A 26,952-nucleotide genomic window follows, 5' to 3' on the forward strand; every position below is an offset into this window, starting at 1 on the left:
CATCTGCCTGTAATTTTTAAATTTGATTTAGAAGGCAGAGACAGACTAACCTGTCTGTTGATTTACTTCCCAAATACCCACCACATCCTGGGCCAGGCCACGTCAGGCCAGGCCAAAGCCAAGGGGAAGGGAACTCGGCCCTCCAGAGTGGCAGGCGCCCAGCTGCCTGAGCACATTAACAAGGGAAGATGCCAGGGACTCCGATAGGACCATAGGACCTGTGGGTGCCCCAGCTGGCATCCTAACCACTACCAAACACCCACCTCCACATACCCCATTTAAGCATCTAGTCAAGCTGAGCAAGATGCTCAAAAGTTTAGAAAACTGATTAACATATCTGAGGGGCTTATCTAAACTATTTTGATTTTACTCTTGCTTTTGACCAGTTTTTACTAAGCTATGACTTTAAGATAAAGTAACCTGAAGGGTAAAACTTAGCACTTTGACAAAAGTGCCACCAGAATGAAACACTCTGTTTGATCACCCTGCAAAGTTGCCTTGAGTGTCTTCCTGAGCCCCATTAGCCTTCAGCCTTTGACAGCGTCGGTCTGCCTTTGTCACCGTGGTTTGCTGTTGGCAGGTGCGTGCAGTCAAAGCAGTGCTCACACGATCCTCTCCTAGCGCATCGTCATTCATGCCCGCGTGCACACCAGTTCTTGCCGTCTTGTTACTGAGCGATACCCGGGTAACAGGTGGTATAGTTAGAGAATCCGTTTCCCAGGGGCCTTTGTGTTCTTTGCAGTGTGGAGTTATTAAAAGTCTAGCCTCTGTGCACTTGTGGGTCACAGAGGGGATATGGTTCCATTGCTCCTGTGTAAGTGCCCATGAGTAAGACTCTAACTTGTATGGGAAGTTGGGTTGAATTTTATGCAGCCGAGCTCTTCCCAAAGTAGTTGTACTATTTCGTGGTCTGTCGGTCCTTAAGAGTTACAGTTATCCCGTGTCACTTTGCGTGGATGTAAGAGGGCTTCAGTTTGCAATGCCCTAATGACTAATAATGTAGAACATCTTTTCCTCTGCTTAATTGCCATCCATATACTGTCGGTGAGATGTCTCGGGCACGCTCCAGTCCCCTTCAGGTTAAACTGATTTTGTCATCCCATTGAGTTAAAAGTACTTTTTCGTATATGTTGTTATAGACATTTTATTGGGATATATCTTCTGGTCTTTTTTTTTTTTTTAGGTATAAATTTATTTATTTTTTGATCTTACATGAACTCTTTTTTTTTAATTACATTTTGGACAATCTTTAAATAGTTAATTAGGATAAAAAGGTTCAATGGCTACAGGGAAGTGGGTAAGACTGTTATTTCCATATTGTTTCATGCTTCTTGCATGTACCTGCAGGGTCTGTGTCCTGCCAGAGGAGTTACCCAGGCTCCTCCATCAGAACCTCTCCCAGTGCCAGATTTTGCGCATACCAGGGGGTCCATGAGCCAGCCCTACTCAGTTCACCTCCTGTCCTAGCAGGAACAGTGGCTTTTTCTGACTGGCCTTCAACCCAATCTGGTTCTTGCTGTTGGATGTTTCAGCCCAGCCACAGCTTGTCCATACCCACATACGGCTCACATGTGGCTCAGTAGTGGTTGAGACCTAGCCTAGTCCATCCCACATCTACCCTGGTCTTCTAGGACACCAAAAGGTGTCGGAGTTGGGCCCAGCTAGGTGTGTCCAGTCCCAGTCCACACTTGTGCCAAGGGAGACTACAACCACATCCTGATCAGAACGCAGCCCCCATTCCAGCACATGCGCCCCTTGGTGGGAACCTCAACCCAGTTAGTGTGTCCGCTTAGCTCCCCAGCCGGGCCTGTTCCCAGCCATAGTCACGTGCATGCCAGTGGTTCCTCTGACTTAGCTTAGCTCATCCCCTCACCTGTCCTGGCCTCTGCCTTGGACACTGTGGACACTGTGCAAGAGCCTAGCTCGGGGCCTGGCGCTGTGGCACAGTGGTTAAGGTCCTCGCCTTGCACGCCCGGGATCCCATATGGGCGCTGGTTCTATCCCAGCAGCCCTGCTTCCCTTCCAGCTACCTGCTTGTGGCCCGGGAAAGCAGCCGGGGATGGCCCAAGGCTTTGGGACCCTGCACCCATGTGGGAGACCCTGAAGAGGCTCCTGGCTTCGGATCGGCATAGCATCGGCCATTGAGCTCACTTGGGGAGTGAGTCATGGGACAGAAGATCTTCCTCTCTGTCTCTCCTCTCTGTATATCCGCCTTTCCAACAAAAATAAAATAAATCTTTAAAAAAAAAAAGCCTAGCTCGGCATGACTTGTGCTCCATGCTGGTTTCTAGTTTAGCTTGTAGGCTAAGGTTTGCTCAGTCCTGCCCAGTACATCCCGTTCCATTACCAATTTACACATTAGCCAACTGTTGGAGCTACTTTGCCCAGCTTGTCCGACCCCCAGGTCTGGACCACATGTTCACCAGCGGGAGCTATGACTTGCCAGGGGAGTTTCCCAAGTTCCTCCACTTGATCCACTCCCAGACCCAGTTCTCATACATGCCAATGGGTTTTAGGCCAGTACCCAGTGAAGTCTGGCCTTCCATTTGGCCATGTATGAGCTGGTGAACGTTGCAGCCCAGCCCACCCCACACCCTAATCAGGATGTACATTTGGGTGCTGCTGCCTTGACCTGTCCAGACTGCTGGGGGTTCCTTTACTTGTGATTGATGGCAGGCTCCTTGGTGACACCTAGCTTAGTCCATCACCACCCCATCTCTTGAGCTAACCAGTGGGGCTAGAATTCCACACGGTGTGGCCCACACATTGAATCTACCCCCAGATATGGTTCTCAAGTGCTAGTTAATGTCATGGCCCTGCCTAATGTGACTCATCTGCTGATCCATCATCATGTCAGGTAACAGGGTATGATTCTGCTGGACAAGCCTTGAGCCATAGCTTTTGCATGAACTGGTGTTCGGTGCTCAGCATTGTTAAGCGATTACAAGTTTTTCAAAGGAAGAGTTTCTGTCATTGGGAATCTTTAGGATTGACTCACATCCCAGAAGCACAGTGGGATCAACCTGGAGCTACCTAAGCAACGATTCAAAGAACCTAAACCCCAGGTCTCCCTGGCCTGGCGGTCAGCTGGCGGAACCTGGTGCCAAATGGCGCACTGTTCACCCAGGGACAGCTCACCACGTGCATGTGGTGGCTGGAGTCGGGATCTGAGCAAGACGCCTTGTCCTGAGCCCACCAGCAGCCAGAAGGCTGCTGGAAGTTTAAAACCCCAGGCCCAAGGTCGCGCCCCTCCCCAATCCCATTCACCGCCCATTGAGGGTGGTGGGTGGGCCCCGGATCTGCCCAGTCACAGAGGCCTGCCCGTTCGGTGTACTCACCCTGAAGGGAGCAGCCCCCGAGCCCAGGCATGCCAGGGGACAGCTCACCATGTGCACGTGGTGGCTGTCGTCTGGGATCCGAGCAAGACGTCCCCGTCCTGAGGCCCAGCAGCAGCCGGGAGGCTGCTGGAAGTTTCATCCTCTGGGTTTTTTTCCTGCACTCTATAGCTTACTTTTTTGCTAACAGCCATTTTTTTTAAAAGATTTATTTTTATTATTTTTTTATTGGAAAGGCGGATATACAGAGAGGAGAGACAGAGAGGAAGATCTTCCGTCCCATGATTCACTCCCCAAGTGAGCGCAATGGCCGATGCTATGCCGATCCGAAGCCAGGAGCCTCTTCAGGGTCTCCCACGCGGGTGCAGGGTCCCAAAGCTTTGGGCCGTCCTCTGCTGCTTTCCCAGGCCACAGGCAGGGAGCTGGAAGGGAAGCAGGGCTGCCAGGGATAGAACCCCGGCGCCCACATGGGATCCCGGGCGTGAAAGGCAAGGACCTTAACCACTTGTGCCACAGCGCCGGGCCCTACAGCCATTTTTGAAGTGCAAGTTTTAATTTTGTTGAAGACCAACCTATGATCTCTGTTGTTCCATTGTTTTGATCTATTTTCTGTTAGGTTCATATTTTTGTTGTCATTGTCGTGATGACATTTGTCTCCTCTTGTGGCTGACAGCTTCCACAGCGTTTTTTAGCAGTTCTAGGATTCATAATGTCTTTCTTAATATTCACAGTGTATTTGTTGCAATGAACCCTCCAACAGTTTTCCTCCATTTTACCCTTCCTCTAATTTGTGCTGTTGCCTTTTTTTTTTCATCTGCATATGCTACAACTCACTATTTTCCCCCTAAATTGAAAAGATTTTTTTTGCAGATTTATATGGTTTTCTTGAAAAGACAAATTTAAAGAGAGATAAGGAAAGAGAGAGAGATGAGATGAGAGAGAATAATCTTCCATCTACTGATTAGCTCCTGAAATGGCTGCCATGGTTGGAGCCTGAGCTAATCTGAAGCCGGGTCTCCTGCTTGGGGGCAGGAGCCCAAGGACTTGCACCTTCCTTTCTTGCTTTCCAATGCCAATACCAGGGATCTGGATTGAAGTGTAGCAGTTGGGTCTAGAACTGGTACCCCTATAGGATGCCTGCGTACTGCAAGTGAGGGATTAGGATTTGCTGTCCCCAAGCAAAAAGAGTTTTATAAAGAGGAAAACAGTCTTTTGTAATCGCCTACATGTTGATAGTTTTTCAGTATTTTTTTTTAAGATTTATTTTTTTTAATTGGAAAGTCAGATATACAGAGAGGAGAGACAGAGGAACATCTTTCTTTCTACTGATTCTTTTTAAGGTTGCTTTCCCATGTGGTAGCTTTTTCTTCTACCAAAAGAAATTCATGGCTTGGGCTGAGCTGATTGTTCCTACTGGTGCAGACAAAAATTAGAGTGGGTAAGGGTTGTTTGGGCTTAGCCACAGCATCAGCTGGCAGAAGCTGACACTGGGGGCTAATTCTGTGTAGTTAAATCGCAGAATCACCTGGAGAGTGCATAATCCAGGAGTGGGAGATGCCTGGGAGGGAAATAGTGGGCTCTTCCCTCTGGGGTTACCACTCCCACGGGAGGGCATGAAAACTAGGACAGGGGCTGGGGTGAATGGAGAGAAAGGCACCCAGCTGCATGTGTGTGGGCTCGATAGTTGAGCTGGTTAGATCGAACTAGGCTTTAATACCCACTGACATGTATGAGAGCTGAATGGGATGTGGGACAGACTGAACTAGTCTGCTACACATACTGGCATACCAGGCTATGGGGCGTGGGACAGGTGGGGGTTATTGTGGGTCGCTCCAACTAGGCTGCAGCTCCCACTGGTTTATGCGAGGGCTGAGTATGTGCTGGGCAGAACCAGGCTGGATTGCAAACACCCATTGGTTCCAGTGGAAGTCAGGGCTGGAAACAGAACCAACCCAGCAATTGCAACCACCAGCTGATGGGGCGATGGACTGTGCTGGGCCCTGTACTTGCTAGTACATACAAGAATCTGGACTGGGAACACCTCAGACAAAGTTTCTTTGGGGATCTCCCCAATCGAACTGCCGGACTTAGAACCCTAACCAAGAAAAGACAGGACAGAACAAGTCAATCAACCACCTCTGCCATATATGTTGGCAGCGAAATACTGGGCAAATGGAGACTCTATGATGGACTGTCAATCAGTGGATTCTTCAATGACCTCATCATGCTTGGAGTGGCAAGACTGGTAGCAATTCATAACTGGTGAACTATCAAAACTACTTGAGCAAGTATCTCAGAGCATGCCCCACATCCAGGACTTGGGGTGGGGCTTCTCCCTTAATATCCCCCTTTACTTCAGATACATGAAGGAAACAATATGGAAATAATAGTCTCACCCACTTCCCTATAGCTGTTGAACCTTTTTAACTATGTAACGATTATCAAAACTATAATAAAAAAATGGAAAAAAAGAGAATCATGGCTGTTTTTATTATGTATGTCTGTTGGTGATTAAGTTCTTTACCTGTTCTTGTATAAAAGTCTGTTAACCTACTTTTTGTTTGTTTCTCTGGATGTTTCTGTTTGTCCTGGCTTTCAGCCACTTAATTATTATGTGTTGTGGAATTGTTTTCTCAAGCTTTACACTGTTTAAATTCATTGAGTTGGTTAAAGCTGCAGGCAGTTAAACCATTAGCTCTTCAGCAGGTTTTTGCTAGTTCCTTCCTTGTGTGTCCCCCGAGTGAGTGAGTGAGTGAGAGAGAGAGAGAGAGAGAGAGAGAGTGTGTGTGTGTAAAGGAGAGCAGAGTGAGTGAGATGTTATCTCAGGCCACCCACTGAGGTCGTTTTGGATAATATCTCTTCAAATTCATTCATCTTTCTTTAGTGTACTGTTAACCTGTCATGTGAATTTTTCATTTCAAATCTATTTTTCATCGCTAGAGACTTTATTTTGCATTTAAAAATACATTCATTGTTCATGTTTCCCTTTATTTATAGGTCCCTCTACTTTCTAAACATGGAGCACATTTTTAATACCTGTTTTAATATGTTTAATTACTGATTCCATCACCTGGATTATTCCTGATTTTACTCCTGTTTTCTTGATTTATTTTATGCTTGGTAATATTTGTGAAACTTTATCAATTTTACATGGTTGGTGATTGGTTTTTAAAAATAAGGATTGGCTTGTTTTGCTAGTAACTAGTCAAATTACTTAGAAATAATTAATGTCTTTGGGGGCTAGTGCCATGGCTCAGTTCATTCATTTTCTGCATGCAAGCGCCTTATGGGCTCTGGTTCTTGTCCCAGCTGTTCTGCTTCCCCTGTGGCTCTCTCCTTGTGGTTGGGAAAGCAGTGGAAGATGGCTCAAAGCCTTGGGATCTTTCTCACACATGCAATACCTGGGAGAAGCTTCTGGCTCCGGGCTTTGAACTGGTTTGGCTCTGGCTGTTACGGCCGTTTGGGGGAGTGAAATATTGGATGGAAGATTATGCTCTGTCTCTGTAAATCTGCCTTTCCAATAAAAAGAAATAAATCTTTTAAAAAATTTTTTGATCCTTTTGCTGTTGAAGCTTTTACTAATTCAGCCTCACTGCTGGGTTACTCTTCCCAAGGCCCTCTGTGGGGGCAGCTGCCTGTCCCCCATGCATTCAGCCACACTCCAGGGACAGCTCCTGTGTGGCCCCCCGTAATGTCCTGCCTACACTCTCCTCGCAGTGCAGCAAGGTGTGGACCTGTTGCCTCCGGGTTTCTCCTCCTCGTGTCTGCAAGCCGTTTTCGAGAGCAAATCGAGTCCCTGTCACTCCATCTTGGTTACAATCTTCTGTTCTTACTGTTTCCTAGATTGTCTTCCATTATGGACATTGAAACATTATGTATAATTACCAAACCATTTATTTCAAATTGAGCATGCGCAAGCCTGACCCCGGAGTAGTTCCCCTCTGAACCTCTGTGTGCTCCTTCCGGCCCCTGTTGTCTCCAAGGCCGTAGCTCTCCATCATCCAGGCATACAGGAGAGCAGCGTGCGAGTCGGCGTCCACAGCACTGCTGCTCACCTGTGCGTGATGCACAGTGGGGTGGTCCATCTGGATGCTGGGGGCTTGGATGGCTGCGGTAGCAGCACTGTGCTCCTTCCTGGGAGCTCTGAGGGGTCACCCTGCGCTGTGGGCGTGTACGGGGAAGGTTTCCCCTTGGCTTCTCAGAGCTGCTGCTCTCCCTGTGGCCGCTGTCCTCCGTCTTCCAAGTGAGTGCCGTCAGGCAGTTTCCTCACTGCTGAGGTCTGCCTGACCTCTCCTGTCTCGGTTCTCTGATTCTGTCTTCTCCCTCTCCTGCTGGTGAAACGTGATGTTATTAAACTGGGTCCATCCAAATAATCCAGGCGAATCTTCCTACCATCAGGTGGCTAGTAATCTTAATTCAGATTATAATCTCTTGACAGCATTGACTAGGTTAGTGTCTGATTGCATAACTGGCAGTTGAAACCTTCTAGGGATGTTACTAGAATTTCACCTACCCCGAGACCTTCTCAACTGTCTAGTAGTCGTTGGATGCCCACCTGATGGTGTACCCTGTGTTTGTTGGTGTTAGCTAATCACCTCTGTAAAGCATTTAGACACTGGACAGCTTTTTTGAACACCAGTATTTTTTTTTTAAAGATTTACTTATTTTTACTGGAAAGGCAGATATACAGAGAGGAGGAGAGACAGAAAGGAAGATCTTCTGTCTGATGGGTCACTCCCCAAGCGACAGCAACAGCTGGAGCTGAGCCAATCTGAAGCCAGGATCCAGGAACCTCTTCCAGGTCTCTCACTTGGGTGCAGGGTCCCAAACCTTTGTGCCATCCTTGACTACCTTCCCAGGCCAAAAGAGGGAGCTGGATGGGAAGCAGAGCCGCTGGGATTAGAACCGGCATCCATATGGGATCCTGGCATGTTCAAGGCAAGGACTTGAAACGCTACGCTTTCGCACCTGGCCCAAACATCAGTATTTTTAGAAAAAGATTTGTTTTTATTGGAAAGTTAGGTAAACTGGGAGGATGAGAGACAGAGGAAGATCTCTCATCCGGTAACTCCCCAGACAGACGCAGTAGCCAATCTTTTCCCTGGGGCTCCTCGGGTTCTCCTTTAAGAATTCTGAAGAATTTATGTCCACAGGATAGGCTGGATGGATGAGGCAGTTGTGGAGCAGATGATGGTTGTTCATGGACTGTGATCTACTTTCAGTACCTGACCCTGCGTGGTGCTGGGAGCCCCGCTGGGGAGGCTCCCTTTGATGTGGAAATAAACACCTTGGTTTTTGTCTCTGCACACACTATACAACTATTACTGTTTCTTCCACCTGATTTTTGTCTGATAATTCTTCTGACATTTCTTACCCAGGGTGCCTCCCCCTTCTTTTGTGCTTATGTGGATTTATGTTTTAATACTTTCTGGTGTGATTTTGAAAGGGAATGAAAGAAAATGAATAAGCCTGATAGACTTGTGTAAGTGGAGACTCAGGGATGTTAAAACAAAAAACCAGGGTTCTCTTCTCTGAGAATCTTTAGCACTTCAGCTTTTCACTTGAGTCCCCCGACTTTAGTTGTGGGGTGTTGATGCAGTGTGTCTCCCTGGACTTACGCTCTGCTGTTGATGGCATCAGATGTGTAGTGATGAACACGCTTCCGTTGCTGTATGCCTGGTGTATCTTTCTGATGCAGAGAGGCTCCGCAACACTGCCTTGTGTCGCGCCTCGAACTCTAGCTCGTCTTTAGTAATGACTGCGTTCCAGCCTGAAGAGCACTCCATAGTGATGTGTCCACTTAAGGCTTTCATGTCTCACTGACCTCTGCGTGTTTTGTGTTCATGTAAATTTTGTATGTTTGGGTCGTTTCCCCACCCCCACCCATCCCCTTTTTTGTGGGGGGGAAGACAGATGGTGTATAAAGTCCTTATTTTGTATTGAGGGCATAACCAATATGAAAAAAAATACATGTATGTATGTTTTGTGGTATGAAAAGCCAAATTCTTATAACTTTAAATGATAATAAGTGCTTGAATCTCTTGAGGCCTGGCCTTTGTGGCATACTATTGTTCATTTTTTATATTTAATCACTGTTCTTTAAACCAGTTACCAATTATGCCTTTGGGAAAATGCAGTGTTTTTATGGTTTAACAATGCTTGCGGCGGGAGCTGGTGTGGGAACTTTGCTTCAGACCCCAGATTTATTAAATCCATGATTCATTTGTAGACTCATTTGTTGAGGGTTTATTAGGTGCCAGATGTGTTCGACAGTGGGAAAATAGTGATGAAAAAAACCATGAAACCTGTCTTCATTTTGCTTAAACTACAGTAAGAGATAAAGTTGTTTGTTCATTCACTTTTATTTGTTCATTATATCAGCAAATATTTATTGCATCACTCCTTTGTCCATGACACTATAATAGACTTTGAAAGTGGTAACAATAAAACAGATTAACTCCCTGCTGTCTTAGTTTGAAAATTCTTTTTGGAAATATGACTCGGATTCTTAAACTCACTGTCTTAATTCCTTCTTGATACAAGACGCTGGGTCAATTAGTAAGTAGCAATTGGTGTGTACGTGGAACAAGTAGTAACTTCTGTCCAGGGTGGGGTTTACAGTTTTCTTGTTAAGCGAAATAAAAACCACTTAGATGTCATGTGCAGTCACTAGCTACCTACTTGGGTTCAGGAATATCTACCATTTCAGAGTTAGATACCCTTCTTCCCACTGCCGCTTGCCTGAGGTACCAGTCTTGAGAAGCAGGAATCGGAACGTTTATGAAACAAGAGCCCCGAGCTGCTGAGAGCATCGAAGGGTGTGTCCCGAGCATGTAGTCCTAATGGTGCTATTACCATTGACTTCATAAGCAATTCTCCTGGGTCCAACTGTGTCAGCCGCTTAGAATGCAGAGCTGGTTTTCGATATTCATTCTTCTAGTTACATGAATAACTGGCTTCTGAGCTGGCCAGGAAATGACCTAGGAACGAAAATGTCGAGGTGTGAGTCATGTAGTACAGACTCTCAGCCCGGAGCTGTGCCGGAAATGTTTGGGAAGATGCTCGTTCACACCACACGTGCTCGCTTCTCCTGCTCCCACTCGCCAGTGACTGGCTGTGGTAATGTCTCCGTTGTGATCTTTCTCTGCCTCGGTGCTGCCTTAGATTGCCAGTGTGTACCGTCACTAGGCTGATGAGAGCAGATAAGGCTGAGCGATGATGCCGCACTGCCTGGTGCAATGCTGGCTTGGGTTTCCTAATGCCCCTTTGAGAAAGTTACCATGTATTTATTTTTTTAAGTTTTTTTTTTAATTGGAAAGTCAGATATACAGAGAGGAAGATCTTCCATCTATTGATTCACTCACCAAATGGCAGCAAAGGCCAGAGCTGAGCTGATCCGAAACCAGGAGCCAGGAGCTTCTTTTGGGTCTCCCACACAGGTGCAGGGTCCCAAGGCTTTGGGCCATCCTTGATTCCTTTCCCAAGCCACTGCCAGGGAGCTGGGCCATTACCATGCATTTTTAAAGGAGAGGAGGAAATAGATAAAGATCTTATATCTCGTGCTTCACTCCTCAAATGGCTGTAATGACCAGATCTCCGGCCAGGTTAAAAGAGAACAGGTTTGGGTCCGGTGCCGTGGCCTAGCAGTTAAAGTCCTACCTTGCATGTGCTGGGATCCCATATGGGCACCGATTCTAATCCTGTTGGCCCTGCTTCCCATCCAGTTCCTTGCTGGTGGCCTGGGAAAGCAGTCGAGGACACATTTTGAAGACCTGGAAGAAGCTCCTGGCTTTTGGCTTCTGGCTTCGGATCAACTCAGCTCTGTCCATTGCTGACGCTTGGGGAGTGCATCAGCAGCTGGAAGATCTTCCTCTCTGTCTCTCCTCCTCCTCTCTGTATATCCTTTTTTTTTTGAAAGGTAGAGCTACAGAGAGCGTGCTTTGTCTGTTGGTTTACTCCCCAGTGGCTGCAGCAGTTAGGCTGTGCCAGGCTGAAGCAAGGAGCTTCAGATCTCTCCTGGGTTTGCAGGGACCCAAGCATTTGGGCTGTCTTCCACTGCTTTCCCAGGCAGTTAGCAGGGAGCTGGGTTGGAAGTGGAGCAGCCAGGGCACAGGCCAGTGCCAGCACCTTAGGCAGTGGTCCAGCCACTGTGCCGTAGCACTGGCCCCACAATTCTTGAAAGGTCCGTGTCCATGATACAAACCTAGTGTTGTGACATTGGGCACTGGTTCATACCCTGCTGCTCCACTTCCTGTCTAGCTCTCTCAGTTCACCTGGGAAAGCGGGGAAGATGGCCTGAGTGACTGGGTCTCCGTTAGCCTCTTAGGAGACCTGGAGTAAGCTCCTGGCTCCTGGTTTCATCCTGGTCCTGCCCTGGCTACCGCAGCCATCGGGGAGTGAATGAGTGGATAAAAGATCTTTTTCTCCCTCTATTTCTGCAATTCTGACTTTCAAATAAGTAAAAAAGTCCAGTGTAGTTTACCATTACCCCCTTATTAATTTCATATGCAAATTTACTTTGCTTTGAAAAGATCTTATTTCAGAATATGAGCAGAGGGAAATATGTCAAAAGATGTATATCACTACTAATAAATGTAAACTAAACAAGGTAAAATTTTTTTAGATTTATTTACTTTTATTGGAAAGGCAAATATACAAAGAGGAGGAGAAACAGAGAAGAATATCTTCCGTCGATGGTTCACTCCCCAAGTGACCGCAACACCTGGAGCTGAGCTGACCCAAAGCCAGGAGCCAGGAGCTCTTCCGAGTCTCCCACGCGGGTGCAGGGTCCCAAAGCTTTGGGCCGTCCTCGACTGCTTTCCCAGGCCACAGGCAGGGAGCTGTGGGGCCACTGGGATTAGAACTGGTGACCATATGGGATCCCGGGCTCGTTCAAGGCAAGGACTTTAACCACTACACTATTAGGCCTGGCCTGTAAAAATTTTTTTGAAAGGAAAGTTCTAGAAAGATGACACAGAACAGGCATTTGGATCGGTATATAAAACGCTGCGTAAGATTCTCTTGTTCCAGTTTCTTATTCCAGCTTCCTGCTAATGGCAGTTGGGAGGCACCAGATACTGGCTTTGGCACTTGGGTTCTTACTGGCCATGTGGGACAGCCAGATGCAGTGCCTGGCGCCAGCCTCGCCCAGCCCCAACTGTGGTAGGCATCTAGGGAGTCTTTCTCTACTTTTCAGATGTTTAAAAGATAAATGAAAACTAAGTTTAAAATGGCACACATGCCCATCCCTTTTCACTTTTTCCTTAAAAATCTTTAACATTTGGTGCAGTAATTTGACTGCAGTAAATTGTAAAAGAAGCACATTATGGAAAAAGTTGCAGTACATGTGTGTAGAACTATCCTAACGATCTCGGTGTTGAAGCCTGGAAGGTTTCTGTGGAAACTCCACATGGAGGTTAGAGTAGGTGTGTTCGGGACGGGAGGGGCTTAGGTGGGCCGTTGGCTGTGCTGTATTGACATGCAGAGTGGAGTTAGGTTACAGGGCTGGGGACAGACGCTGGACCCCTGAGCACCCGCCTTTGTTCCCTGACTCCTGTACCCCCTGCTTTGTCCATATCATGCTCCTTTGTTTGTTTTCTTTAAAGTACTCATTTAAAAGGTGCTGTGACAGAGGAAGAGACAGAAAGAGAGATCTTGCATTCACTGTTTCACTGCCTAAATGGTGGTAACAGGCAGACTGAAGCTACATTCCACCGAGGTCTGCGCTCTGGTGTCTGGGCTAACGTGCTGGAGCCTTCATGGCTCCTTGGTGGAATTGTGGATTGGAAGGGTAGAGCAGCTGGGATTTGAACCAGCGTATCTGACACGGGATGTGAGTGTCCTAAGAGGACCACAGTGTCCACTCGGCTCTCCATTCTAAAATAGATGTTTAGGGCCCGGCGCGGTGGTGCAGGTGGTTAAGTCCTCGCCTTGCACGCCCGAGATCCCGTATGGGCGCTGGTTCTATCCCAGCAGCCCCGCTTCCCTTCCAGCTCCCTGCCTGTGGCCCGGGAAAGCAGTCGAGGACGGCCCAAAGCTTTGGGACCCTGCACCCGTGCAGGAGACCCGGAAGAAGCTCCTGGCTTCGGATCGGCATAGTATCGGCCATTGCGCTCACTTGGGGAGTGAATCATCGGACGGAAGATCTTCCTCTCTGTCTCTCCTCTCTGTATATCTGCCTTTCCAATAAAATAATAATAATAATAATAAAAATAAATTTTTAAAATAGATGTTTAAGGAGTTCTTTCTAAAATGTCTAGGTTTCTATCATAATTATAGGTTTTATGTAATTAGCAAAAAACCTTATAGAAGTTTCAGGCTTTCTGTAGTCTTGCTCTTAATTGACCTTAACCTGAAAATGTGACATGGAAAATTATGGAAGTAACTGACACATTTTCAATTACATGTGGTTTGAGAAGGGAGATAAAGCTGTGGGCCGTTTGCTAGGGGAGGGGAGTCACGCCGTCATCCAGCACGTCTGTACTTCCTGCCCCTGGTCACAGCGGCCATCTCGGTTATCAGGCTGACTGTCACAGCGCTTGTGTTCACGTAGCCCCTTATTACTAGTCAGCCCCAAAGCACGGGGTAATGGTCGTGGCGGCTCAGTGTGGATGTACCAGAGAGAAGCAGCAGAGTTCTTCCTCTCAGTGTCAGCTGCAAGAAGGAGGTGAGTACAGTCAAGTCACCATTGAGAAAGCACAGTGACGTAGTCTTCCGTACAGTATATGACCTTGGTGCTCTCTGTGCCTCATTGATAAGTTTTGTCTTAGCTATATCTGTATACGAAAAAACACAGTATACGGAATACCACGTAGTTGTGTGTGTGTGCGCATGTGCGCTGTCAGACATCCACAGGGATCTAACTCCCGTGGATAAACAGGACGACTGCTATCGTCCCAGCACTTACGCAGCACTTGTTATGTGTCATTTCATGTTTGCAGCAGCCGTCTCAGGTACTGTCATTGTCATTTACAGATGAGGAAACTTGGACACTGACAGACTGAGTAACTTCCTAGTCACACAGCTAATAAATAGTAGAGGTGGGATATGAACCCAGCTTCTTTCTGCCTTAGATAGTACCTCAGCTGCTCTGTCTGCGGCAGTGTCCGACAAATAGCAAGTTTCCTGGACTACAGTGTCTGCATGCACGTGGAGGTTTGCTGGGCTCCTGAAGATGCAAGCTGCCACGTGGAAACGTTGGTCCTGGACCGCAGTCATTTGTAGCATTTTCAGTTGTACAGTGGTGTGTTGTCTGTCTGCACAGTGTGACATACAGTGTAACACCGCCGAGCGTTCTCACCAGAGTGGCCCCTGGCACACAGCGGTGGTGTCTCAAGTAGATGGCACGGTGGGGGACAGAGTTCAGCTCTCGGAGCCATCACTGCTGTCCCCGCTGTCCCCAGGTTCCATGTTAGTAGGTCGTTGGAGCCAAGAAGTGAACCCAACTATCCCAGAATGTGATGTGGGCATCCTAAGCAGCTGTAGCTCAAACATTCACACCTCCTGCAGATTGCTTCATGGTAACTATTTTCACACTGTCCTGATTTCCGTATAAATCTTAACATCTTACCAACTTTTTAAAGGCGGAGGGGAGGATGTTGGCACATTGGGAACTGATTGAAGAGTTGACTGGCAGTTCGTGAATGTGGATTCTAATGTGTAATATAATATGCATCTTTGAGTCATATGTCATTTCCCTTATTTTAGCCATTTTACCTCCTACCAGATTCCTCTGAAATTCATTGAAAAAACAGCAACTTGTAACCATCTGTTACAAAGTGAAAAAAGTGTAAGCCAGTTAAAATTTGAGATTTGGAAATCAGTGTCATTAAATTTACCATATGTATCTCGTAAATCTTATGACACTCAAAATAAATGAGAGCTACTGTATAATACAAAGCTTAATTTCTTCCAGTTTTAGTTAAACAACAATAAAAAATTAAAGTTGTGGTGTTGTATTTTTGAACTCTAGTGGATCATTTGAAATAATTTTGCTTATTATGTCGTTGGAATTAACAGCGGTCTAGTAGGTTTTGCTGTTAGGATTTTTTTCTGTTTTTGAAAGGCAAAGCTGCAGAGACAGAAATCATCCATCTGCTGGTTCATTCTCCGATGACTGCAGAGGCTGCAGCTGACCCAGAGCCAGGCGCTTCTTCCAGGTGTCCCATGTGGGTGCCGGGACTAGGCCAGTGCCCAGATGAGATGCCGGTGCCGCGGACTGAAGCTTTATCCACTACACTACAGTGGTGGCCTCTACTTTAAGTGTCATGCGGCAGGCATTTGTCCTACAGGTTAATATACCTGTCCATAGACTGGTGCCCTGTATCAGAGTACTTGGATTTAACACCTGCCTCTGATTCCTGACCTCCACTTCCTCCTCGTATAGACCCTGAGAGGCTGTTGTGGATGGCTCAAGTAATTGGGAGGCACTGAGAGCATTTGGAGCATGAAGCAGCAGGTGGGAACTCGCCTTGCTTCCGAGTCTCGCTCATCCGTGTACTTTCTCTCTGCTTGTGAAGTAAATGGATTAAGAGAATAAATGTCAAACCATAATACTTGGCATGGAGAAATTCACAACCACACAGTCACAGAAAGAAAAAAAATTACAAATTCTTATCATGAAGTATACCAGCCAATAAGTTGAAGTGTAAAGTGTTTACATTTTCCTTGATTCTAATAAAATAATGTATTTTCTTGTCTTAACAGATATTAGACACCCTGAAGAACTTTCTCTGTTAAAAAAACCCAGAGATCCAACGAAGAAGAAAAAGAAAAAACTAGATGAACAGTCTGAAGATGAGGCGCTTGAGTTAGAGGGGCCACTTATCACTCCCGGGTCAGGTGAGAGGCGAGGGGGTCGAAGTGGGCTGTAGGTTGGGTGTGGCGTTTAGAGGAAGGTGTGCGGAACGAGCAGGTCAGTGTGCAGGTCAGGTTATAAAACATGAAGAAACAGCGCCTTCCACGTCTTTCCCCTGCTAATGAACTCGCCATCATGGTCATTCAGTTTCTGACATATGTAAATATCAAGTGTTCAATTAGTAAGCGGTAGTATGGTTCTTTTGTTGTTCAGATTGTCAGAAGTATTGGACTCAGTTCTTTGTGAAAATAAAGTTAGAAATTCTTCAGCTATTTAAGTAGTAAAAACCAACTATGACTTACTTAATGTATTACTGTAAAACCCCTTATTCAAATTAATGTTTTGCAAGTACTGGTCTCTTTGTCCCTTTTACTTTTTTCCTGTGCTCTTTTGAGAAATTTTATGTTTCCTATTATTTTTCCAACCTGAATACTTCATTCTGTTGAATTAGGTGTTCTATCATAAGTCATCAGACTTAGGAGAAAAATTATGCCACAGTAAAATTCAGAGTCTGGGGGCATAAACCTCGTAACTTTTCTGTAGCTGTCATGCACTTTATTTTCAGATGCAGAAATAATGTGTTCCTTACTGTTCAGTAGTGTTTGCAGGTTAATTGAAAAATATGTTCACTGCACTCATATGTAAGAGGTATAATATATAAACAAATGTTGACGGTGTCTTAGAAATTAAAAATAAAATTATTCTAAATAGAGTATGTATATTCAGTTTTACGGGTTAGAAAACTGGGTTTATAAATTAAGCTGTTAATTTCCAGTGACTTGAATTTGAATGGCATACAAAAGTAGTCTAGGCAGAAAAATGATGCAGCAAACATCCTGGCCAAAGTACCAGACGTGTGAGCTGGTGGCTTAGGCCACTTCCTGAGGGAGAGACCACAGGTAATCCAGGAGGGCACTGTGGAGAGTTACTGGCAGGTTAAGGAATTTCTTCCTTTTCTGTTTTATAAAGATCCATTTATTTATTTCAAAGGCAGAATTACAGAGGTTGGGAGTGGGAGGAGAAGGAGAGATCTTCCATGTGCTGGTTCACTCCCCAGATGGCAACAGCTGCTGGGACTGGGCCAGGCTGAAGCCAGGAGCTTCGTCTGGGTCTCTCGTGTGGGAAGCAGCAGCCCCAGCACTGGTGCTCCCTCCTTTTGCTTTCCCAGGTACATTAGCAGGGAGCTGGATTGATGCTTAACTGGGTGCTTATATGGGCTGCCATTATCACAGGCGCAGTTTATCCCAGGGTACCACAACCCCGAGCCCGGGTTAAGGAGTTTTCTCTAGTGCATTATAGAGCCATTGGTTTCTAACTGTGTTACAAAATGAATGAATCTATATTTAGAGAGAACATCCAGTTTCCTTCCAGTCAGTAAGTATGGAGGAAGGAGTGTGGGAAGGTATTGTAAGGTAGTAGAGGCCCACAGAGAGAGGGGGCGCTAACAGAATGAAGGATGGTGTCTGTGTGATACTGTGACGTAAGAAACATATTTTGGTCTTCCTCTAGTGTTCCTGGCAGAGCTCCTAAAATCCTTGTAATTTCCTAAGTGGGAGAGCCATGAAGAACATCTTTTGTAACACAGCACAAGCCTCTTTCAGCCACAGCTGAATAGACATTGATGAGGTAACTCTTGGGAAGTCCGTCAGGTGGGAGCTGGCTGCCGGAGGCCAGCTTGTGCTTAGAGGATAGGAAGGGGAAGCCTTCATCTCCCCCTCTACCCACTTCCCAAGCGCCACGGTGGAGAGGACAGGGGCTGCAAGATGGACAGTTGTTCAGTCAGGCCTGGGTAATGGAGCCTCCTTAGAAACCCAGAAGCTCTGGGTTCAGAGAACTTCAAGTTGGTGAACATGAGAGGTGCTTTGAGGAGACCATCCCTGGTGGGGCCTGGAAGTGCCATGCCCTCCCACACAGCCTGCCCCATGCACTGCCGCTGCCATGAACTGTGTCCTTTACAATAAATCCAGAATCTGATCAGTAAACTTCTGGCTTCTGTGAGGCATGGTAACCAGCTCTTCTTCAAGGGAATGTTTCACAGGTGATCCCTTCTGATCTGGAGGCTCGTTTGACTGACCTATGAGAGGACCCCAGTCCTCGGGTTTGCACTGACTTCGGGTAGGTAGGGCAGCTTTGAGGAACATGACGTACGACGTTCTGGTTGGTCTCAGTGGGAGAATTGGTTGGTGCAGAAAAACCCCCCTCGCTTGGTGTCAAACATGAAATACTGACTGCAAAGTAGTAATGGAGAAGGAACAAGTTTTCATACAGATTATCATTAAAACGAGATTTTGTGTGTTTTGTTTCCTATTTAAGAGGCAGAAAGACAGATACTCAGAGAGCTCCTATTTGCTGGGTCATTCCACAAATGCTTCCTGCAGTCACAGGGCAAGGCCAGCAGCTGGAAAGTCAGTCTAGGTCCCACTCAGGTGGTAGGGGCCTAGCTCCTAGAACCATCGCTGCCCCCCACCCCCATGGCGTGCATCAGCAGGATGCCGAGTCTGTCCTCGGCTGCTGCTAGTCCGCATGGAAGTCCATGCGTTCTTATGGGACGGACGGTTTCAGTGTTGCTGAAATCAGTCGGGGTTGATCTTGGAATTGCAAAGAGATTGTCCAGTGCTGTTAGGAAAGGGGGTTTGGAGATACAGGAGGATGAAATAAGATGAGGTGAAGTCATAAAACTTTGAGCTTAAGTCACAACATAAAGCGTTGCTCATTTATGTGTTTGTTCATTTATTTAAAAGCCAAAAAGAGAGAGATCTTGAAGCTCCTGTTTTCTTCCCAAACACCCAGTACAGCCAGGGCTGGGCCAGGTGAAAGTCTGCAACTAGGGATACCTTGTTGGTGGCAGGAGCCCCAGTACTGGGATCCTCATCTCCTGCCTGCCAGGTAGACTGGTAGGAAGCAGATTGGAAGTGGAAGAGGTGGGACTTGACTCCAGTGGCTGAATTGTAATGGGGTATCCTAAGCAGCAACTTAACCTGCTCTGCACAACTCCTGCCCTTGGGGGTTATGTTGTTTTCATTAAGATGTGACCATTTACTTAGATACGCACCTGTATGGCCACTCAGAGCATTAGCGTGAGATCAGCATCCCAGAACACTCAGAGAGGTTTTTATCCAGTGCATAACTCCTTTTTTGATAGCACCACAGATGTTTTTAAAGATTTATTTTTATTATTATTTTTTTTTTTATTGGAAAGGCAGATATACAGAGAGGAGAGACAGAGAGGAAGATCTTCCATCCAATGATTCACTCCCCAAGTGAGCGCAACGGCTGGAGCTATGCTGATCTGAAGCCAGGAGCCTCTTCTGGGTCTCCCACGTGGGTGCAGGGCCCCAAGACTCTGGGCCATCCTCGACTGCTTTCCCGGGCCACAGGCAGGGAGCTGGAAGGGAAGCGGGGCTGCCGGGATAGAATCGGCACCCATATGGGATCCAGGGCGTGTAAGGCGAGGACTTTAACCACTTGCGCCACTGCGCCCGGCCCCACAGATGTTTTTAAAGATTATTTATTTGAGAGGTAGAGATACAAAAAGAGAGAAATCTTCAGCTGCTTCATTCCCTAGATGGTTGCAGCAGCTAGAGCTGGGCTGATCCGAAAGCAGGAGCTTCCTCCGGGTCTCCTCGCAGCTGCAGGCACCCAAGGACTTGGGCCGTCATTCACTGCTTTCCCAGAGCCGCTGCTGGGGAGTTAGAAGGGATGGCAGGTGGTTTCCGGAGGGCAGGTCTAACCCCTGGCCCACAGCCCTGGCCAAGGCACCGTCTGGTGGATGCTGTTCTTAGTTACTTAAACCATGTCACATACTTGTTAATTTCTACTTGTGTTTTCAAAGTTGAGTGGAAATTTAAAGTCTAAACAATCTGAAAGCAGTCTAAAATGGAGACTTTGTCTTCAACCACTTAAACAAGGTGTTGTAGCTGGTCATCTGTCAAGTTCCTAGGACATTTACCTTTAGTTATCATAAGATTTATATCTTTGTGTTTTCATGAATACCTCCCAGCTTTGCAGGTCAAACTGACATGAATAGTTGGGTTTCCAGTCATTTGCAAGCAGCAAATTTCAACGTGATATGGCAGATTTTACAATGGAATTGCTGAAGGGATCAGATAACACAGGTCCGTCTGCTGAATGGTTGAGCGAAGCCTTGCGCTCCCTTTGGTGCGCACGGATGGTGGGTACATTAGGACTGAGATTTCAAAGACAGCTTGGCCTGTACCCTGTTTGACTTTATCCATTATTGTCAGAAGCTAACCAGCCCTTACTGTAGGCCCTAGCTTGCACAGTCTACCAAGCAGCAGTGTCACCACTTGGTTGTCCTCCAGGCACCCTCAGGCTTGCCTCCCCAGGGCCTGTGGCCCCTGCAGTTGTACCTTCTCACTGTCCACTTCCTCAGCTGTCCCCCTGAGGCTTCACCCTGGGACATCCTTGAAGCCCTAAGGGAAACTTCCAGGCCTTTTCAGAGTAAAAGGTTGCTTTTACAAACAACCGTGTACATCAAGGCTCTTCTGGTCAAAAACATGTATAATACTGTATCTAATCTTCACAACAATTCTGAAAAATAGGTAGGAAGAGAAGAGAACCCACAGCAGCTGGGAGCAGAGCCCGGCTAAGCGGCAGAGCTGACCTCTGAGCCACATCAGTCCTGCTCAAAGCTGGAGGTCTGACCACTGCACCAGGCGGCCTTTCTCCTTCACCCCTACTGTTGGAATACCTCACAGACCATTGATTTCAAGAAAGAAGTTTTCTTTAAAAAAAAAAAAAAGATTATTGTAATTTTATTTATTTGAAAGAGTTACAGAGGAAGAGAGGCAGAGAGAGATTCTATCTACTAGTTCGCTCCCCGGATGGCCACAATAGCCAGGACTGAGCCAGGCCAAAGCCCAAAGCCTGGAGCTGCTTTGGATCTCCTAGGAGAGTGCAGAGCCCAAGCACTGCTTTGCTGGACAAGGCCATTAGACCTGCAGAAATCCCCAGCATTAGCACTCTGTGCCCAGGTCCTTGTTTCTATCATTGCATGGGGGCAGTGTTAGGAAAGGAGAGGGATTCCTAAGAAAAGCCATTTTGTTTCATTGTCCTTACCATTTAACAGCTTCATACCATTACACAAATTCTTTTTTAAGACCATGAGACAAACTATAATTTAACAGAACTTATGGCTATGCTCTTAATGACATTGTTCTTTTTTTTAGATGTCCTTAAAATTCTTTTTAGTTTCTGTAGCTTAGATGAAGGAAGTGTATTCATTGGTTGATTGGGCAAACCTTTATGTATTGTCTGCTATCTGCCTGGCCGTAAAATAATGAGGGAGGCAGAAGGTAAAGTCTGTTTCAGGATTGCAATTGTTGCATGTATTTTGTTAGCCAGTTTATAAGGCAAAATGTTACTTACCCTTTTATATTAATGCTTCGTAAGAACGTTGAAACCAAGCTCAGCGTTCATTGGAAAGCATTAACATAAAAAAGTGTTCTTTCATTTTATGTTGGATTTACTCATTACTTTGAGCCAGGTTAGGACGTGGATTCCAGAGGGTGACATTTGTCACTGTGTGCTAGATTAGAGCACAACTTCATTCTTATAAATTGGACAGAAAACTTGTTTTATTTTAGATTATACCTCTTAAGCATACCTAACATTTGTTTCTCCTAATTTTTCTAATTTACAATTAGGAAAAATCTTTGCCATTGTTCCTTTTTTCTTTTCATTTCCATTCTTTTGTTTCTGTCCTCTTGTTGTCTCTCCTTTACCTTCTGATCCTTTCTCTCCTTTCCTGTAGGCACCGATGTTCTTTACATTGGCCCGCTGAAAGGTGAGCCTTCCCACAGTCAACAAGTAGAGTGTTAGTCTGTCTGCCTAAGCTGTATCCTTTCTAATTCCTTTGAACTGATTTTTCCCCTAAGATTTCTGCCAACTTAATTACATTCCCTTTGTAATTATATGTCCTAATAATAGTATACAAAGTAAAGTTCACCTCACGTTTGTTGAAGACAGGTAAAATAATCTATTCAGCTTATGTTTCAAAATGAAGCATTGCTTTATATCATAGTATGTGTTACTGAGAACTAAGATTCTATACTTCACACTTAACGTGTTTTTCCTGTTACTCACTAGGAAGTATATATTCGAGCCCAGGACTGTATAGTAAAACAATGACCCCCACATACGATGCCCACGATGGAAGCCCCTTATCGCCAACTTCAGCGTGGTTTGGTGACAGTGCCCTGTCAGAAGGCAACCCTGGCATCCTCGCTGTCAGCCAGCCAATCACTTCTCCAGAAATCTTGGCAAAAATGTTCAAGCCTCAAGCTCTTCTTGATAAAGCCAAAATCAACCAGGGGTATGTGTGACATGGAGATGCAGTTGAAGAACTTTACCCACGTGGAGGCAGAACACTTGAGTAACTGTCTTGCTTTTCCCTTGCTCTTACCGATTTGCCCAGGTGGCTTGATTCTTCTAGATCTCTCATGGAGCAGGATGTGAAGGAAAATGAGGCTTTGCTGCTCCGATTCAAGTATTACAGCTTTTTTGATTTGAATCCAAAGGTACCAAGGACTCATACGGAGTCACTTTTCTTTGTGGTTTTGCTTTCTGTTCATTTTGTAGATTGGCTGTTTGGTAGTTTGAGTAGGGTAAGGAATTGTTTGTGTTAAATCCTAAATCTTTAGGCAAAGGTTGTACTTCCAGTAAGTATTATTTTATTAGGTTGGAAACATAACTAAACCTTTTTCCACTTTGCTAAATAAGATAATTATGTTGTTATTTGATTTATATTTTAAAGGTGCTAGTTTGTTAGCTAGCTGTTTAATATAAGCCCTGTATTCAGGTGTACTTTGAAAAAGTTTTCTGGAAAATCACCTTTTCACTTGATTTGATATAACAGAAGATCGTGTATCCAAAGGGGGGAAAATTTTCTTACATGCTTTTAAAATTTTGCTTTGTATTTCTTGCCCATTTTGTAATCAGACATAATTACCTACTTATACTTAGCACCATCTGTGCCACTGTAGTACTTTGCCTTTTTGGTAAGATTTTAACTGTGTTATAAAGACAGTATTTTCTCACTTGGAAATGGCACAGCAATCTGGATCTTTCAGTTCTGTCACCCTGAGGGGGAGGGGTCTCGTACCTGCCTTCTTACCGTTTTTGTGTCTAGATTGTAGTCTAGACTTTACGTATTTATTATCGTTTGTACGTTTCCTTTATGATAATAAGCTTTAATAATAGATAGTCAGGTCACATCAAAGCTACTTACTGGAAGACTAAATCTGCTTTGGGAGTAGTTTTGTTTATGAGGGATGGAGGTTTTTTTTTTTTTTATAACCATTCTAAGATAGTATTAAGATGTTACTATAGATTTTTATCAATATAATTATATGGATAATCCAATGACATAAGTAAATCTGCTTTCCACAAGTTTTATATGTGCCTTCTGTTTTAAATACTGAAAATATTTGCCAAGGACAGCAAAGAAGATTGTTTTCCAAAAATAATTAATTTACCCACTGATTGTTTCTTAATGTGGTCAGTTACATTGATGATACAGAAAAGCAGCCCTTACTTTAGTATCTTCAAGTTATATTTATTAAAGCAATTCTGTTTAGTAGTTATTTTTCTGGGAAAATGATATGCCGAATCTTTCTGTTACTCTTTATTTTTAAGATATCCTTTATTTGAGTGACAGGGAGGGCGGGAGGAACAGAGTTTTCATCTGCTGGTTCGCTTCCCAGAGCACAAGATGGCACAGGAGCTTGGGCCCCAGGCAGCCTGCAGCCGTTCTGGGTGAACCAGCATCCCTGCCTTTCAAATAGATACATCTGCAGGAAAAGAAGAAAGTACCTCCGGCACATTTTAATGTCATTTTTAAATGGAAAATTAGATATGGACCTGTGCAGGAATATCCAACCAGATAGGCAAACTTCTCATAGTTAAATGTTTGATAATGATTTAGAAATCCCAGAAAAAATGTTTAAATTTTCCTGTTGATATTCTAAAATGATGACTAATACTTGTGAGACTTCTTAACATGTAGTTGATGTATTATAAAAGGTTTGATTTGTGTGTGTGTCACTGTTTGTTTTGGGACACAGTACGATGCCATTCGAATCAATCAGCTTTATGAACAGGCCAAATGGGCTATTCTGCTGGAAGAAATTGAATGCACAGAAGAAGAAATGATGATGTTTGCAGCCTTGCAGGTACTTGAAAGGGGAATGGGCTGTTGGGAGAAAGGCTAAGGGGATAGTGTTATTATAATGTGGCATAGTGGAGACCAGGTTGTGGCATAGCAGGTAAAGCTGGCAATACAGTGTGCTGCCTTCTCTAATCCCCATTTCACCCCCCTGCTAATGACCTGGGAAAAGCAGTGGAAGGTGGCCCAAGTACTTGGGCCCTTGCTACCCATGTGGAAAACTTCAAAGCAGCTTCTGGCTTTGGCCTGGCCCAGCCCAGGCTATTGCAGCCACATGGGGAGTGAGCCAGTAGACGGAAGATCTCTGTCTGTCTGTCTGTCTCTCTCTCTCTCCCTCTCCCTGTCTTTCTGTAACTCTGACAAAGAAATAAATAAAAATTTTAAGTGATACACTAATTCCAGTAACTTTTTGTAGATGTTGATTTTTTTTTTTTTTGCTATGTAGAAAACAGGTAAGAAAACAAAGGAATTTAATTTTGTTTTTTGTCCTGTAGTTAGTGAAATACTTTTGCTTTTCATTATTTTGTAAGAAAAAGTTTTCCTCTGTTCCTAAATGTATTTAAAGCTCAAATTTTCCCTTAAAAATATGTATTAAAAATCATGCTTCTGTAATGAATCTTCCTTATACAATATCCTGAATATTTGGCGAGAACTACTCTGAAGAAATGTGTATTGATAAATAACACCTTTTAAATATAAAGTTTGGGGCCCAGCATGATAGTGTAGTAGTTAACGTCCTCGCCTTGCACGCGCCAAGATCCCATGTGGGCGCCAGTTCTAATCCCAGCCCTGCTTGCCATCCAGCTCCCTGCTTGTGGCCTGGGAAAGCAGTCGAGGATGGCCCAAAGCCTTGGGACCCTGCACCCGCGTGGGAGACCTGGAGGAGCTCCTGGCTCCTGGCTTCGGATTGGCGCAGCACCGGTCGTTGCAATCACTTAGGGAGTGAACCATTGGACGGAAGATCTTCCTCTCTGTCTCTCCTCTGTATATCTGCCTTTCTAATAAAAATAAATATTTAAAAAATAAATAAAGTTTGAAGCAATCAATCAAATTAAGTGCCCAGTGTTTTTAGAATAATTAAGCACAGAGCTAACATTTCCCTTAGATTAAACCAATTTTTAAAAAAAATATATTTATTTTATTGGAAAGGAAGATCAAATTTATAGAGAGGAGGAGCCAGAGAGAAAGAAACGCTGGTTCACTCCCCAAGTGGCCACAACAGCCAGAGCTGAGCCAGTCCGAAGCCAGGCGTTTCTTTTGGCTCTCCTGGAGGGACGCAGGGTCCCAAGGCTTTGGGACATCCTCGACTGCTTTCCCAGGCCACAAGGAGAGTTGGGTAAGAAGTGGAGTAGCTGGGACACAAACTGGAAGCCATATGGGATCCTGGAGCATACAATGGGAAAATTAGGCAATTACACCATTACATCGGGTCCTATAAAAATATTTACTATATGGCTTATGTGGGTCACTTGCTTCAGCATGATAGTGAGGCTTATTTAAAAATTGTGCTCTCGTAGCCAGGAGTCAGGAATTCCATCCTGGTCTCCTCTGTGGATGATAGGGGCCCAAATACTTGGTCCATCAGGTCCCTTCCCAGGGGGAGGTGAATCAAAAGCAGAATAGTGAGGCTGCAGCTGACACTGTGGTGCAGATGCTGATGGCACGGGTGGCAGCTTCACTCACCATGTCACAACACTGGCCCCTCATTCAGCAGAGGGACACCAATTGTTGGCCTTCGGAGGTTTTCATTAAGTTTCCTGTGAGTAGACCACTATGTGAGGGCATGCTTTGTTGCGCTTCTTACTGCTCTGACGGGTAGCTAATTTAAGATTACAGGGTCTGCTGATCTTTACACAACACAACTTCAAAACTTAGCATCAAGATTGACGTGTAGGGGTAGTTATCACTGCTAACAGATATTTTTGTGTACACACACATATGTATGATTATATGAATGTTCGTGTGTTTTCAAAGAACATCCTTTACCCATGTAGCTGGATGAGGATGGGGTGAAGTGGCACTTTCCTCTTGGTTAGTAGCAGTAAAGTAAGGTAATCCACGTTAATCGATTGCTACAAAAGATGTCTTGCATATTCTGTTCCGTAGTTTTGGTACCAGGTCTTGTTTAGATATAGGGGAGTGCGTGGAAGACATAAAGGAACTGTCTGCTTATTAGAGCTTCGTGTGGCGCCTGTTCACTTCCTTGGGTCCAAAGTCCCTGATGCTTTTGGGTGAAGATTGACGAGTAGGTTTAGGATGCCGAGTTCAGGTGCCATGCCTGTTCTTTTCCTGTCTTTAACAGTTGCTGGATACCCATCTTCTCAAATTGGGCAATGAAAAGTAATCAGTATAGTGTTAAATATAATGTTATAACAGCCACTTCAATAAAATGTCATTTCTGATTTCAGTATCATATCAATAAGCTGTCAATCATGACATCGGAGAATCATCTGAACAACAGTGACAAAGAAGTTGATGAAGTGGACGCTGCCCTTTCTGACCTGGAGATCACTTTGGAAGGGGGCAAAACATCAGCAATTTTGGTAGGGTGAATCCTTTCAGCCCGAGTTTGTTTG

At 45.2% G+C, this 26,952-nt stretch overlaps 1 protein-coding gene across 3 annotated transcripts in view; it reads left to right on the forward strand.

Moving 5' to 3' along the window:
* The window catches only part of LOC121168166 (fermitin family homolog 2), an 88,020-nt gene that overhangs the window by 46,248 nt on the left and 14,820 nt on the right, over positions 1–26,952 (forward strand). For 2 of the 3 annotated variants that reach the window (XM_040998000.1, XM_040998001.1), the window contains exons 4-8: positions 16,041–16,175; positions 22,300–22,525; positions 22,628–22,730; positions 24,276–24,383; positions 26,785–26,919. In XM_040998000.1, the coding sequence (XP_040853934.1) occupies positions 16,041–16,175; positions 22,300–22,525; positions 22,628–22,730; positions 24,276–24,383; positions 26,785–26,919 (707 nt within the window). Of the gene's footprint in view, positions 1–16,040; positions 16,176–21,964; positions 21,998–22,299; positions 22,526–22,627; positions 22,731–24,275; positions 24,384–26,784; positions 26,920–26,952 lie in introns of all 3 variants that reach the window. The other variant, XM_040998002.1, reaches the window with a different exon arrangement.

Source organism: Ochotona curzoniae, unplaced genomic scaffold (assembly GCF_017591425.1).
Source record: "Ochotona curzoniae isolate NIBS_2020 unplaced genomic scaffold, NIBS_Ocur_1.0 patch71, whole genome shotgun sequence".
NCBI lineage: Eukaryota > Metazoa > Chordata > Mammalia > Lagomorpha > Ochotonidae > Ochotona > Ochotona curzoniae.